General features: G+C 43.7%; 3 protein-coding genes across 4 annotated transcripts in view; 2 read left to right on the forward strand and 1 right to left on the reverse strand.

Annotated features, from left to right (window-relative positions):
• Positions 1-14,231, forward strand: LOC120022717 (envoplakin-like). Its single transcript, XM_038966707.1, has 22 exons — positions 1-53; positions 2,955-3,054; positions 3,193-3,347; positions 3,806-3,929; positions 4,283-4,414; positions 4,535-4,576; positions 4,903-5,064; positions 5,253-5,360; positions 5,560-5,655; positions 5,895-6,008; positions 6,581-6,727; positions 7,100-7,254; positions 7,378-7,478; positions 7,814-7,974; positions 8,402-8,538; positions 8,670-8,808; positions 9,103-9,296; positions 9,464-9,614; positions 9,731-9,814; positions 9,935-10,042; positions 10,194-10,286; positions 10,439-14,231. Exons 1-22 carry the CDS (start codon positions 1-3, stop codon positions 13,814-13,816), a joined length of 5,934 nt encoding a protein of 1,977 aa, XP_038822635.1. The 3' UTR covers positions 13,817-14,231.
• Positions 13,982-15,815, reverse strand: ten1 (TEN1 subunit of CST complex). Its single transcript, XM_039016985.1, has 3 exons — positions 15,541-15,815; positions 15,121-15,278; positions 13,982-15,050 (listed from the first exon to the last, which is right to left on the reverse strand). Exons 1-3 carry the CDS (start codon positions 15,627-15,629, stop codon positions 14,887-14,889), a joined length of 411 nt encoding a protein of 136 aa, XP_038872913.1. The 5' UTR covers positions 15,630-15,815; the 3' UTR covers positions 13,982-14,886.
• The window catches only part of acox1 (acyl-CoA oxidase 1, palmitoyl), a 26,392-nt gene continuing 25,678 nt past the window's right edge, over positions 15,793-16,506 (forward strand). For both annotated transcript variants that reach the window (XM_039016974.1, XM_039016966.1), the window contains exon 1: positions 15,793-16,041. In XM_039016974.1, the coding sequence (XP_038872902.1) occupies positions 15,933-16,041 (109 nt within the window). In that variant the 5' untranslated portion in view covers positions 15,793-15,932. The remainder of the gene's footprint in view (positions 16,042-16,506) is intronic.

The following is a 16,506-nucleotide window of genomic DNA, read 5'->3' on the forward strand; positions in this document are numbered from 1 at the left end:
ATGTTCAAGAAGAAGGAGAGTACTACCTTGAAGGGGTCCAGCAAGACCAGCACGTGAGTCTTTAAGGAACGATAGCAAACTCGGTCATGCAACCTCCTCCACCCAACCTCCTTCCTCCTTTCCTCTCCTTTTTCCTAAACTTGGATTTGTTTCATATTTCCTGTGTTTGCTGTGTTGCCCTCTTTCTCATAGAATCCTCTGGAATCTCCTTTGTTTATTTCATTCCTAACTCCTGGATAATGGAGATTGGGAGATAGATGGTTTACTGTGTGTTTTGGCATGTTGTTCTAGTCAAGAAGACAAACTTTGTTCTATGTAAAGATATGAAGAGAAATGTTGTTTGTCTCTTTGGTTGTCTTGATGTTATTGTAGGTTTTTATGTGGCCGTAGGTCAGATTTGCTCAGGAGTAGCAGTAGAGGGTCTCCGTCACCTGTGTGTGTGTGTGTGTGTGTGTGTGTGTGTGTGGTGTGGTGTGTGTGTTTTCAGGTCACGTAAAACAGATTCTAAAATTTGATGGCGTTTATCAAATGGTACGGCTCATTAGATTCACATTGATTTGGTGGCTATTCACGTCATTATAACATTCCCCGTGGAGGGATATATGATGGCATCAAGATTTCTACGTTACCACGAAAGACTAGGACATACAGTACTTAGATAAGGTAGATAGGGACACATATTTTTTATCAATGTTCATCCATCAATCAAGTATGACTCCTATGTCAATGCATCATCAACAGCGTAGCCTGTAGGCCTAAATTAGCGATAAATCAAATGTCACCCTATAGAAAAATATGAATCACTTGAGCTTCCCTGAGGTTGAAAATCAAACCTGACCACGGCAAAGGCAGCTTAACACCAGGATGGTTGGTGTTTATGTTGAGTCAATGGAGACTGATGTTAATGGAGATGTAACCTGCAAGTCTATGGGTGTAACACTGGTGAAAAGACTCCCATGAGAAAGAGAGGAATGGAAATGCTTGAAGCATGAATACATGGAAGGTGTGTTAGTTGATCATTATGATGCTATAATAACAGGATGATTGTCTTATAGTATCCATGCACGACACCTGGCCTGAGATGAAAGGTCGAGGTGATGACCATTCAGAGTGAGAGGAGTGCCACTGGTTTCACCCTGCCTCAGGGTCACTGTGTGTCTGATGGCCCTGCTGATCAGGGCAGGGCAGATAAGGCCTCTGTCTGTGCTGTTCAGCTGGTTTCTCCACGGCCTATGGGTGTTGGCTCACCCTCTCGCCGCGGTGGTGCAAATTGGATATTTAAAGGGAATGTCTGTCCTTGTCTGATTGATAGACTGCTTGTTTTTCTGTTTATTTAACACAATTGAAACATCTGTATGAGCACTGTGAAGGGTTCCACAGTACAACTGTTGATGAAGCATTTCATGACAGTGAAGATACTTTAGTATAGTAGGTCTATCTTAGTTATGGTGGAGGGCATCCGTGTAAAATCTAGGGCCTCTGCATTTAATGTGTTTAAGGCACTTAAATATTTCACCCGGTCCATCACCTGTACAAGTTGTCATTGGAGGGATAGTGGTGTTTAAAGAGGAGGTTTGTGAGTCCTGTAGTGCTGGTATTTAAAGGGGAGGTTAGTGACTTATCCCTTCAGTGCTGGTATGGTCCATAGGGGCATATCGACGTATTACTGAATCTGTCATCTTATGATGCCGGTACAAGCATATGTAATCTCATAACATCATAATACATGTTTTACTGTTGGTAACAACACTTTCATGTCAAAATGGCTCCGTAGGTTAAAAGGAACATGGGCAGAAATGTTGGGGTCGTCAAATGTCGTCAGTTCAGCAAATTCAACTACACAGTTAAAGTAGTGGTCTATTTTCTACACATGCGCTGTATATCACCTGAATTGGTGAAATGAATTGATCCCAACTCAGATGAAGTTGTAAGACGACAGTTACGTACAGTATTTTACAGTTTATCAGGCAATCTGAATAGCCTGCCAACTTCCAACCCTCTCTGGAGATCAATGCTCTACCTTGAACACTGCCCTGGGAGAGTACCACTAGGTCGGCAGAGAGGGAGCAATACAGGTAGTGACAGTCACACAGAGAGACAAACAAATAGTTGAGAGAGACAAACAAACAGAGTTTTGGGAATTCTCAGGTGGGGCAGTGGAAGTGATTCACCCTCCTGTTGATCCCAGGTCGTTACCTCTAGAGACCATTGGTGTATGTCCCAAATGGCACACTATTCCCTACGTAGTGCACTACATTTGACCAGAGACATGGTCAAAGTACTGCACTACGAAGGGAATAGGGTGCCTTTTGGGACTCACACTACATTTGACCAGAGACATGGTCAAAAGTACTGCACTACGAAGGGAATAGGGTGCCTTTTGGGACTCACATTGGTTTCAGTTCAAGAGTGTTGTCTTATGTAGGGCCAGGAGTTTTTTCCTGAACATCAAGAACTCAGTGCCCTAGTTATAGGTTCTAACTATGGCCCAGAGTTCTTCCTGGTCAAGTCACAAAGAACTCTGGTCCTAGTCATACATTTGGACTTTTGTTAGTCTTGGATAAAGTGTTAATTTTGGACATAGGGAAGTTAGTTCACGGAGGACATCTTCACACACATCTACTCTGTCTGTGTCACTATCTATTCTTAGCCTGTGGTTTTATATCTAATGATTTTGCGTGTTAGGTTTTGTAACTGGATAGCTTATACAAGGATAATGGCCTCAGCATCCATCTTAAATGTTTAGGACCTTGACCTTCATTGGTCACTTAAGTCAAGGACAGCAACTGAGGTGCTCGTAAATGGTCCAAAACTAAAAAAAATGATTGATAGGATTCAGACAGAGATTCCATTTCCACATTCCTCTCTCTGCCTCTTTCCTCTTTGCATTTTGTATCTTCTTTGCTATTTTTCTAAATCAGATATTTAACCTTTAACCTTTGCCCTCTAAACAGTTACACAGCCAACGACTTGGCCTTGGTGATTGCACGCATGCAAAAGAATTCCGACCAGGTGGAGAAAGATGTCCTCCGGGCCGAAGAGCTACTTGCTGTGGTGAGAACACATACACATACATAACACATACTGTCTCTCTTTCTTTCTCTCTAAATAATAGTGTTTCCATGGACTTCAATTCTGGCCACTATTCGTTCTCTTGACTCACCTACTGTCTTCATCCCCATTGCCATGTAGGATGAAGAGAATGATAAGAAAAACCGGCCCCTACAGCACCAGAAAGTGGTGGCAAGCAACCTGTCTGAGGCTGAGGGCCTGCTGAATGACCTCTTCCTGGATGTGGACAAGGCCAAGAAGTACAAACACCCCCAAGGCAGCGAGATAGAGAGCGAGTGAGTGACCTCTTCTAGGCCCATCCCACTGGGCACAGACGTCAATTCAACGTTTATTACACATTGGTTCAACACAATTTCATTGAAATGATGTGGAAACAACATTGATTCAACCAGTGTGTGCACAGTGGGATATCTCTTATGAAAGCTGATATCATTTGGGCTCTTTAGCTGCTTCAAAAAGATTAGTCTTTGCAGAAATCCATCTTTCCCTTTAAGACATTTGATTATTTGGGGATACAGTGAGGTCCAGCTGCATTCATTTACTAAAACGTGGAAATCCATCTTTCCCTTTAAGACATTTGATCATTGGGGGATACAGTAAGGTCCAGCCTGATTTATTTACTGAAATGTGTTGCTCTTGCCAGTTCTCTTTGTTATCATGCTCATGCTCATGCTCATGCTAAACATACTAAACGTATTTTACCCTCCCTCCCTCAACCTTTTGGTCATTCCAGTGTCCGTCATCTTCATGACCGCTGGCTGAAAGACTGTGCCTTCTATCGTGCCATCTATGAGCCTGTCAACGATGTGGAGCTGAAGCCCAGAATCGACTGGGCTTCAGTGCTCAATCAGAAACAGGTAAAATCAAGTGTCCTCTTCTTCTTTGGCAACTAACTTAAGACCAAGCCTCCCTATTGTAAACATCCTTATAAAATCATGGTGCTCATCCCCTTGACAAACTGTTCTGTTGACCAATCCAAGCTGAACTTTACTTCAGTTGTACTATATACCGACTGACTTAGCTAACACAACAGTACACAACACAACAACTAACACAACAGTACACAACGTTCAGTTCATCGTTATCCTACAGTTCATGTTCATTTAAGATACCCCATAAGAATGCATACTACCATAAAGCCTCTTTAGTTTTCTTCTGAGTCTAATTGTGTCCATGACTGACCATACCGTTCTGTGCGTCTGTCTCTCAGAGGGAGGTGAACACAGAAGAGTACGGGCCCACCATGGCTGACCTGAAGAAGCAGATCGCTGCCCACAACATACTGCACAAGGAGATCGAGGCCTACAGCTCTCAGCTCAGCCCCAGCTCCACCAGCACCAAGGTAACCCCCTTCAACTCTCTCATCTCCGTGACAATGAATTCAAGGGTTCATGGATTTAATGGATGTGTTTGAAAACATCTTGTAGCTAGTGACCATGACAACAATTGATTTGTGTTTCAGGAGGAGTATGCTGTCATCAAGAAACAATACAACAACCTTTCGGTACGTCATAGTTATCATATGGGTACTATGAGATCCAGAGGAGGCCGGTGGGAGGAGGTATAGGAGGATGGGGTCATTGTAATGGCTGGAGTGGAATTAATGGAACAGTCCAACATGCTGTTTCCAAATGTTTGATGTGTTTGATGCCGTTCCATTTATTCCATTCCAGCCATTACAATGAGCCCATCCTCCTATAGCTCCTCCCACCAGCCTCCTCTGATGGGATCGGTGGGATTTCACTTTCAACCTAAAAGTAATTGTAACATATGTTCTCTTTTTGGTGTCACTCTTTACAGTTGTTATATAATATTGTTCTATTCCCACAGGACAATTCAAAATGGCGGCACCACTACCTAAGCAGTCTGTATGACTACATGCAGAGCTGTAACAAGGAGCTGACTTATCTAGGAGACGAACAGACAAAAATCCTGAAACAGGACTGGAGCGACCACATGTTGGACCCTCCGGACGTCCGTAGACAGTATGAGGTGAGAGTCCGTCTTCGGGGTCAAATAGAGTGTCACTCAATGTCAATAAGACTTAATATAACAATAAAGTATGAAAATGTTGCTTGAGGAGGTGCTTCATAGGTTTCTGGCATGGGTGTACATTTAGTTTTCCATTACTGAATGAGCCATGTTCAGGTGCATCATATTTCATTTTTTATCTCAATCAGAACTTCAAGAACAACAGTTTGCTGTCCCATGAAAGCGAAGTGAACAAACTCCAGGATGACGGTGATCGACTCATTGAGCTGAAGCACCCGGCCGGCACCACAATACAGGTACATGCCAATTACCAATTAAAACTTTAAGAAACACTTCCCCTTATAGACTATTACCATTTTGCATTGTCTTCAATCAAGGATCAATCACTCTTCTATAGATTCGACTTCTACATTTAGGTCCACCAAGTTTACAATGTTCCTGAAAGATGTAGCGGTTTTCCTTTACGTGATGCCTGCATCTTTATACTTGTTTCAGGCTCAGAGAGATTCTTTGCGGAATGAGTGGCAGAAGTTCCTCAACCTGTGCATCTGCCAAGAGACCCATCTGGATTACATAGAGGATTTCAAGAAGGTAAATGTCACTCAGAATACATTAACAAGGCTGCATAGTATTTACATCAGCTTAGAATAATATTCAGATTCCCGTTTTTATTGTCAGAATGGAAAGGGTATCTTCTGTTTGGTTTTGAACCAGAAATGTCCCTCGGCACATTACCATAGACATTCAAACTGCAGCATGATCAGTAACCTGGATAGGTCAAAGATACTGTATGTGAAAAAGATACCATGTTCTGATGTGTCCCTGTTCAGTACCAACTAGATGTGGAGACACTATCGGAGTCTCTGAGTGAACTCAACTCTAGCCTGAAGAAAGTGGAAGGCTCAACTGGGAAGAGTGGCTCAGCGATGACTCTTCAACTGGAGGTAAGATAAGATATCCTTTATTAGTCCATACTAGATGGAAATTTGTCTTCTGCTTTTTTACCAGCCTCTCCGATACATACAAATACAAATGTAGGTAATGCCAGGATGTGAACACTGATATATCTATTGTACATCTGGATGCAGTTCCAATCTCATTGAATCTTCGGTGTTAACTTGCGCAGTAAACTTTCAACACACCCATGAATCATAAAGATGCTACATTGCATTTCATATTGAACAATAAAACTCACGCTTTTACCTCTGCACATTTATTATCAATGTAAAATACACGTAGAAAAGCCATTTTCAAGACCATTCGTTTTTCTACAATGTCCATTTTTGGGCTTTAACTCCCTGCACCACAATAGAGAAATAAATGGTAGTGTGCGTGTTAACACTTCACTTCTAAAGACATTGCATTTCTTTCACACATTATCAGACGTTATCATGACATTACCCTACTAGAAGAAAAAGGGTTATGCCGAAATACAATGCAGCTGGTCCTAATTCCGCATTTTTCGCTTTACCACTCTCTCTCCTTCTCTCTTTCTTTCTCCATCTCTCTCTCTCAGGCGGAGGAGAGCACGGTGCAACGTAACGAGCAGCTCCTGGCTGACCTGAGGAAGAGGAGCACCACCATCGTCCCCCTCAAGCTGCGCCGCTGCCCGCCCACCAGGTCCACCACCGTGGATGCCCTCTGTGACTGGAAGACTGAGAAGGTATGACCAGCTGCTCTGACCTCTCACCTTTTAACTTTGACCCTGTCCCGGAGCATCCACCACAGGTTACGGTATGAAGTCAAAGCGGGTTCCAAACGTCTGTAGAATCTTTGATGAAGCTACTAAGCAATGACATGAGTACTAGAATAGAATAGAATGCTCTACCACTGCACTGAGAGGTGTGTCAAGGCATGCAGCATAATGTAGGCTCGTGTAAACATCACAAAACCAAACATTACTGTAACTAGGGAACTCACTAAAGTAAATTAAAGTTCCTAGATACCTCAGTATTGGGCATTGTGTTTGTAAGATGAAAAGGAATATTTACATGTGATCCATTCTGAGGAAAGTTCTCTCTTTGTGTTCTTTTAGGCTGAACTCACTCGAGGGGACAAGTTCACCCTCAAGTCGAATTCAGACGTTGAGAACTGGAACGTATTGACCAGCAGTGGGGCAACCAAAACCTTTCCAGGGGTCTGCTTCCTGATCCCACCCCATGACCCAGAGGCCATTGCCACCGTAGACATGTAAGCAACAGGAGAATATGTCATTTATGTCAATTATATGACATGCATATGGACAATAATACGTCGATTTTGTGAATTAAAATGTCTCAGTTCTAATGATTTTTGTGTGTTTGTGTGCGCCAGACATGGTGATGTGCTTGACGACATCAAGAAGAGGAGGGCTGTTTATTTAGGCACAATGAAAGACAAGATCCGTTGTGTCGAAGAGAAACCCGTATACACAGGTGAAAAAAAGTTGCTCTATCAATCCCAGTACCCCAAAGCAAAGCCTTCCAAATAACTCTGGAACTGCTACTGTTACTGCTATGATCATTAACTGTAAATAAGGAGAAATGGCTTCTCTAACTTTTGATTCAACATTGTCCCTAAACCACATTGTGATATCACATTCAATTCATCACATCATGTTAACCCCAAGCCAAAGTGTATTTATGGGACATGTGTACATATACAATGTGTGAAATTAACTAAGGCTGCAGATAAAATGGCACCCTCTTCCCAACATAGTGCACTACTTTTGATTAGGCCAGATTATGATTGCCTTGTGTCCCCCACATAGCTCCACCGTCCAACCCCAAAGCTAAAGCCGTGGCCGGTCAGCTGGATAAGCTGGATGAGGACCTGGTCAAAGCCAAGCAAGGCATGTTGAGCCGTCTGAGGGCCCCGCTGGACCGCAGTGACCCCACCACCGACCTGGCCAACAGGCTGAAGGAGCAAGAGGTGAGAGAGTCTTGTTTTTAACTTTATTGAGACAGATACAAGTGGAAATGAGCAAGGAGACAGAGGAGGGAGAAAGAGAGTAGAGGTGGAGCCGGGATTCGTACCCACGCTGGGGGGTGATATTTGTTGCAGGCCGCATTACCCACTAGACCAGCCTCAGGCACAGTCTAAGGGGACAACCGAAATGGCACCCTATTCCACTACTTTTGATAGATAGAAAGCATGTCTACCAGCCATTGTAACTGTACAATATATCTTCATGCTGGTAAACTAGCTAAATCTGAATAATTATAGATTGACATTGATGGATTCGTGCCTCCTAAAGATGATGATGACCATAATGACTATGGCGATGATGAGGATGATGGTAGTTATGCTATTGTTGGTGAGGATGGTACTGATCCTAATGATATAGTATCTCTTGTAGAAAGCAGCAGAGGCTCTAGCAGCAATGGAGCAGCCGAAGTTGGAGAAGGACGTCTCCAAAGGCCTTGCAGCCAAACTTCAAGCTGCCAAGGAAAAGCAAGATGGCATCGCAGCCCTGGCCGACCTATTTAACAAGAAGTACGACCATTTTACAAACATACATTATCACCGATCACCTATCTTAGCGATATGATATTATCAGAAAATAGAATCAAACAGCAGATCTTGCTGTTAATTATTATTATTTTTTTTTGCCATTTCTTCTATAGGGCTAATGCATCTCTGAACCTGGAGAAGCAGATCAAGAAAGTGGATGGCATCGTCTCTGGCTTTGAGGAAAAGCTGAATAAGGATGGCCCTATCCCAGATGTCCCCAATGCTATTCAGGCCCGTACCCAGGAGATCCAGGTGGGTGGGACATTACCAGTGCACCCTATTCCCTATATAGTGAAATACTTTTGACCAGGACCATTGCCTACACTGCCTTGGATTAGTGTGCCATTTTGGACACACCTCAACTTTCTTAAGAGAACCAAATAGATTCTACAGTATCTTTGAACAAATTGGACCAGAGAATACCCAAGTAGTTGACTTGAAGTAATAAAGGACTATATCATTTGACTGCACATATCAGTCATCCCTTCTAATTTAGCTAAAAAGCACCCCACCAGGACACATATTTATCATATCTGTTCTCTACAGAGTCTGCGTAAGGATGTGGCGGGCTCTCAGGATGAACTGAAGAAGCTGGGCCAGGACCTGGAGACCAGTGAGCAGCTGTGTAGTTCCCTGCAGCAGGGCTACCAGGAGTACTGCCCAGACATCCATCGCCAGGGGACCCAGGTCAAACAACTACAGAACCGCTACTCTAACGTCAACAACCAACTGAAGGAGAGGTGAGCCCAGGGCCACTTTGTCTGTTAGCTAACGTTGACTACACACACCATGTCTGCAAATATATGGTATCAAAATAGTCCATTTGTTTGCTCGAACGTCAGATGAAAAGAATAATTGTTTTCATTTTGTCACGACAAAAGTGTTTTTCATTGTTTTTCTTTCTCAGAGAGGGCCTCTTGCAAGAGGCTGCAGGCAAGAACCAGGAATTCCAGAACACAAGCAAATCTCTGAACTCCTTCCTGAAAAATCTGCCTGACAACAAGATCAGCCCCAGCGATGACCTATCACAGGTCAACTCCAAGCAGACCTCCCAGAAGGTCAGTTTGTTTGTGTTGTGTGTCAAGAAGCTCTGAAATTGTTGGTGATATTCTTAAAATATCATTGTAAGACACATATTTTGCAATCAAGTTTAATTTTGTAATTTTTATTGCAGAGGGTGGTGGATGACATCAAGAGGAAGGGAGACGACCTAGACAGAGTGCTTGACCTTTCCCAAGATTTGCAGAATATCCTCAATGTAAGACTCCGATTAAGTTACATTATCCTACTGCATCATGATAAACCTTTTATTTGTGTAACAGATATTTGAATATTTGGATATTGAATAATAAAATATTTATTTCAACTGCTTGTGCAGGAATATGAGGTCAACACTGATAAATACAGCAGCACCCTCGATAATGTGGGAGCCAAAGATTCCAAAAAAGGTCACACCTCCACCCTTGCCGATACTGTGCAGAACCAGGTAATACTTAAAGAATGGAAGACAATAGATACAAATTACATTCATGTTTATCCACTTCTATGCAGACCAATGTAGGGCGCATCATGTTTTCCTGCATGTTTTCTTGAGCACTGTGAGCTGAAGGATGGCTGTGCTTCTTTGTGTATTACAGGAAAAGGCTGTGGTGAACCACTATGCTAAAACGTCAGCTGAGAATGACCAGCTGCTCAATCAGATGGGCTTTGCTAAGAACCTCATCGCTCAGGTGAGTTGGAAAATCTAGCTACACATAACTTCTTTCCCACTGCCAATTTTGATCAATTGAATGTGTTTAGGATACAGAATTATGAAAATGTTGAAGTATTTTCCCTGAAATTGCTTTTAAAACGATGCTTTTTTTTGTTTGACTTTTTTCAGAAACATGAGAAACAATCCATAGAACCAACCATAAAATCAACCATGAACATAAAGAGCCTGCAGCAAGAGTTGAGTGCGGAGAGCGATAGACGCAGCCGTGCTGAGACTGACGTGGAAACATTCAAGACCAGGATGTTGTCTCTGAAGAGCCGTAAAGGGATGCATCGAGTTGAGGAGAAGGAGGTACTCGAGTACTACCGCGACCCTAAACTGGAAACCGACCTAAAAGATCTGGAGGACCAAATCCACAAAGAGGCCTTGAAGCGCAGCCGTACCCAGGGTGAGGTCGAGGGTGTGAAAATCAAAATCGCTACTTTTGGGGACGACCTCAAGTGCATCAAGCCCAAACTGGTGACCAGAGAGGTGACTGAGTTTGAGAGAGATCCTCAGTTGGATGTAGAAGCCTCCAAGTTAAAAGATGAGATCGGCAAGATAAAGAATGAGGTTCGAGTAAAAGAGGGAGAAGTCATTCAACAGAAGACAGAGGTCACCATCCTGAATGCTACAAGACCCAACATCAGGGAGAAGGTTATGAAAAAGGAGGTGATTCGATTGGAGAAGGATCCAGAGATGCTCAAGGCTGTTAAAACTTTTGAGAAGGAAATCACAGATGAAGGCAACAAGAGCAAGACTCTGAATGACGAGATCTTCCAAACGAGGAGCCAGATCAATGCATTGGAGAGGATCATTCCCACCATTCAGCCCAAGGTGATCACCAGGGAGGTGAAGAAAGTCGAACAGGACCCTGAGCTCATCAATGAATCCAAGAGGATTCGATCAGGCCTAGAAGGAGAGAAAATTGAGACAGACTCTCTGGTCAAGGAGGTCTCTCAACTCAAAATTCGGTATAGCGAGGTGGGGCAGTGGAAGCCCAAGGTCGAACTCAAGGAAATTGTCAATGAGATCTACCGCATAGATCCACAAACAGAGTCGGAGATAATGCGTCTGAAGAAAGATGTTCAAGACTTCAACAAGCAGCGTTCTGACTTACAGGACCAGATCACTCTGGTCATGGTCGATCTGGAAGCCCTGCGTTCCAAGAAGCCAAAGGTTGAGCTGAAGGAAGTCATCCAAGACGTGGTGAAAGAGGAGAGGAGCCCTGAGAACGAAAGAGAGATACAGAGGCTCAATGATCAGGTGAACCATCTGCACCGTACTTACAATAATGTAGAGGACCAGATTAACCTCCTGAGAAAAGAGAGGGACGAGTGGAAAGCAGAAAAATCCAAGGTGGAGACAAAGCTGATGACCAAAGATATCTTCAAGTATGAGGATGATCCGCTCTTGGAGAAGGAGGCAGATCGGCTGAGAAAGGAGGTACGCGAAGAGCAACAGCGTCGCCGTACCACTGAGGAGATGGTGTTCGACCTGCAAAACAAGTACATCCAGCTGGAGAGACAAAAGCCAGAGGAAACAGTGGTGGTACAGGAGGTGGTGCGTCTACAGAAGGACCCCAAGCAGATAGTTGAGCATGATAAGCTTGGCAGGAACCTTGATGAGGAGGTTAAGTCCCGCAGGCAGCTAGAGCTTGAGATGCAAAAACTTAAAACCTTAGTGGAGGAGAAGGAGATCATCCTAAAGCAGAGTGACGAACATCAGATGAAGATTAAAGTGGAGTCTGAACTGAAACAGATCAAACTGCGCATCAAAGAGCTGGAGAATGCCCCACCGCCCGTCGAGGAGAATATCATTGTCGAGGAGGTCCTGAAAGTTGAGAGAGACCCTAGACTGGAGAGGATGACCAACGGTCTTCGCTCAGACATGGACAAGGAAACCAATGACGTCCTGAATATTCAGAGAAACATCAGGAACACAAATGTTAAGCTTGAGATCCTTCAGCGAGAAAAGGCCGTAGAGAAGACGGTGTACAAAGAGGTGATCCGGGTGGAGAAAGACCAGACTGTAGAAGCAGAGAGATACCGCCTGAAGGGCCTGGTGTCTCAGGAGAAACATGCCAGGCAGGACCTGGAGGATAAAATCAAACAGCTCTCTGACAAACTCAACCGACTGAATGGCACTCAGTCTTCTCGGGAAGAGACAAGTCTCATTCTGGCCAGGGACGCCTCGCAGAGGGAGAAAGACAACCTCACCCGGGAGCTGAAGAAGTTGGAGTCTGAGAGGCAAGACATCAGCTTATCGTTCCAGCAGCAGACCAAGCTGATGAGCGAGAGAAGTCAGATCAATAGGCAAAAGAGCGTCAAGATGGAGTCTGACATGCAGCGTCTGGAGAGGGAGATACTGGACGAGAAAGACACAATCCACCAGAAAGACAACACCATCAGGGAACTCCAGAGGGAAAAGAAGAAGGAAGACCATACAGAGACAAAGGAGACCAACGTCTCTACTAAAATCACCATCTTGGACCCTGATACTGCCAAAGAACTATCGCCATATGAAGCCTACCTGCAGGGACTGATCGACCGTACCCAGTACATGCATCTGCAAGAGCTGGAGTGCGATTGGGAGGAAATAACTTCCATGGGACCTAATGGGGAGACCTCTGTGCTGCAGGATCGCAAGAGCGGCAAGCAGTACTCTATCAAAAATGCCTTGAGAGATGGAAAACTGACCCAGTATGATCTGCAAAAATACAAGGATGGGAAAATGCCCATTTCAGAGTTTGCACTCCTTGTCGCAGGTGAAAAAGAAAAACAGCCCAAGTTCAACTCAATCACATCAAAGTCAGCATCCTCGCTAAAGTCGTCCCCTACAAGCAGCGTCCCTGTTCCTGCCTCTAAGGAAAGATATCCTATCGCTGGTGTAATTGACACAAACACTGACACATGCTTCTCCATACGCAGTGCAGTGGCCCGCAAGCTGATCGAAAGCGGCACAGCACAAAAGCTGTTGGAAGCGCAGGCTGCTACAGGGGGCATCGTTGACATCAACAACAAGGAGAGATACTCAATCCACAAAGCAGCCGAGAGGGACCTCATCGATTCGAGCCAACTGCAGAGTCTACTCAATGCCCAGAAAGCCTACACTGGCGTGGAGGACCCCACGACCAGAGAACGCCTGTCGGTGGGAGAGGCCGTCCTGAAAGGTTGGATGCCCAAAGAAACTGCCCTGCGTTACATGGAGGTGCAACACCTGACAGGAGGGCTGGTAAATCCCAACAACACGGAACGTGTGGGCATACGGGAGGCCATTGGAGCCAAGATGATTGACAGCACCATGATGAGAGAGCTTCAGGACGAGTACAACTACGCCAAGGAAATCGTCGACCCCACAACAAAGGATAAAATCAACTACAAGCAAGCGATGGCCCTCTGCAAGACAGATCCTCAGTCTGGCCTACTGATGCTACCTGCTTCCTCCAAAGTGTCTGGCAGCAGCTACATCCCTACATACAATTCTCATCGATTTTCTCCTAGATAATAGACCTGTTAACAGTGTGCTTGGAGGGTATTCTTGTCTCTAGGGTGATTTTATATGAAGTCAAATTATATTGTATAAACTTAAATATCAAAAATACCCAGAATGTATCATTTTAATTTTGTCTGAAAATAGTGCGTAGCGCACTGTAAGGTCATGGTTGTTGCTGCTGAGTTGCTTTTGTTTACCAAAATTCTTTGGAGATGGCAGAATCTACTTTAAAAAAGGAAAGACACAAAGGAGTTTGTTTTTTAATTTATCCTTGATATTGTTTTACTAGAGCTGATGGGACACGGTGCAATGTTATTGACTAAGTTCTGCTTGTCTATTTCTTATTATTTTCCTGACACTGATCCTTTTAAACACAACCTTGATACTGTATCAAGAAAATAATTACTCATTAAAGATATTGTCAACATGTTTGCTTCTTCAATTCCAACAAAATAAAATAATTAACTACCAAAAAAGAAAGCAACACGATAACACACACCTCGTCCACAAATACATCTAATATCAAATATACATTTCCAAGCTACATATCAGTTTTCATTCACAAATATAACCATTGCATAAATGGCTACATCAAACATGCTCTCTTATCTTAGATTAGCTACAATAAGAATGTAAGTATGCATTTTATTGACCTACTTCATACACCTGACCCAACATTCAGTGAACTTGCCTAACTCTTTCAGGAGGAAGAGGGTGTCTTCCAGAACTGATATCTTATGACAAGTAATGGCAGGACTTTACAATGCACCAGAACAAGCAGCTTTTGTGTATCAATCAGGATTTCCTCAGAAGTCTTTTTATATCCCAATTCCACCCTTCGCCGTTCTAAATTAGCGAGAAGCACAGTCTCATAATTCTTAACATCCCCATGTAATCAGCTATTTGGGAAAATGTCACAACCATAAAAAAAATCGGACCTTTTGACACGATCCATCTGAGGTATAAATGAGGTCATATAAACATTACAACATGTCATTAAATTCCACCTGGTTCATAACTTTCCACCAGTAGCACTGTATCAGTGCAGCGTTGTGACAGATGAATTGTTATTGGGGTCCAGGTCAGAGAGGAGCACGTGGCCGAGCAGCAGTAGCAGCATCTCCCTTGCTCTCCCCCCTCTCTCTGAAGTAGCTCCTCTGTTCAGTGACACCTCTCTGTAGCAGGGCTAGGTTCACCCCATCCACACAGTTCAGCACACGGGCATGGACCATCACACCATCACCTCCTGTGAAGAGATAGGTACGTGGGTTTTGGGAGTTACAAAGCATATAAACCAAATAAAAACCTCATCTTACCCTCTGCTTTTTCAATCTCGCCCAGAACTATGTACTGGGCTCCAATGATGGGGTCAAAGGGTTCCACAAATGGAGTCTGAACAACAACTTGGTGCTGTCTTGTTGCATGCTGGATAGATAGTGTAGCCTTCGATTCCTCTGGTTGGTAACTCACCAATCTAGAAAATGAACTGGTCTGTTAGCCATGCTAAAAAAATACGATTATTAGGTATATTGTGTTAAAGACAGTACCAGGGGAGGCTGCTAACGGAAGAACGGCTCATAATAATGGCCGGAACGGAGCAAATGGAATGGCATCGAACACCTGGAAACCATGTTTCATGCATTTGATAACATTCCACTGATTCGCTCCAGTCATAACCACGAGCCCGTTCTCCACAATTAAGGTGCCACCAACCTCCTGCGATAGACACTCCTCACCTTCCAAATGTTCTCACTGAATCTCCCTCCTTGACTGCACCAGAGTTGACTTCCCAAAGGAAATGAAAGACTGCAGGTGCTGGAAGCATCTTCTCAAGAAGTTATCAAAGGGTAAAATAAGCCAAATATCATAAAGATGCCAGTTGTGTGTTTTGTCAGTTCAAGGCGGCAATGTTTCACAACGTCACATAACATGATTTTGTTTACCCGCCCCCTCTTCTAGCTATTCAGGAAGTTGTCAATAATTGGTCAGGCTCCAAAAAAAAAGTTGGTCAGGCTCCAGTTAATGCAGTGCTGAACTCGGTTCCTGTGGTCACAAGGTTACACAACTCACATTTTTATTGCCACAAGCAACGTCGTCTTTTGCAAGGGAAAATATTATTTATTTCGCCATGAATCCTGACATAACTAGAGAGCGTGAGAATGCTACATTTAACGTGGAGAAACTCACACATATTCTGGACGGAGGCATCGAGAAGACCAAAAGAAGAAGAGAAATTGGTAAGGTTGGAATGTCTTGTTTTGTGTCTCGTGTGTTTAGTATATATTTTCTCGCGAGGTAAAACATCATGAAACAAGTGTAAACAAAACATTGAACTAGCAGCTAGCTAGCTAACAAAACAAGTTGATAACTGGCTAGCTATCCTACATTAGAGAAGGTTGGTTATACATAGCCTAGGCAACCGATAGTGGTCGCTAGATCTGCACGGCCACTATCGGCTGCCTAGGCCAGGTTAGTCAGTTAGTTATCTATCTGTTTTTGTAACAGTCGTTATAACCAGTCAGCTGTTTATAATTGTGAACCAATGACAAGATGGCCAATTTTTGCATTCATTGTAACTTGTGCATACTGTTTACGAAATGCATACTGTTTGTGTAAACAAGGCTCTGATTCGTGTATTGCCAGATAACATAGCCAGCTAGCAGCAACCTGGCTAGTTAGAACGTTAGGTTAGGGTCACTTGA

The sequence above is a fragment of the Salvelinus namaycush genome, chromosome 2 (assembly GCF_016432855.1).
Source record: "Salvelinus namaycush isolate Seneca chromosome 2, SaNama_1.0, whole genome shotgun sequence".
NCBI lineage: Eukaryota > Metazoa > Chordata > Actinopteri > Salmoniformes > Salmonidae > Salvelinus > Salvelinus namaycush.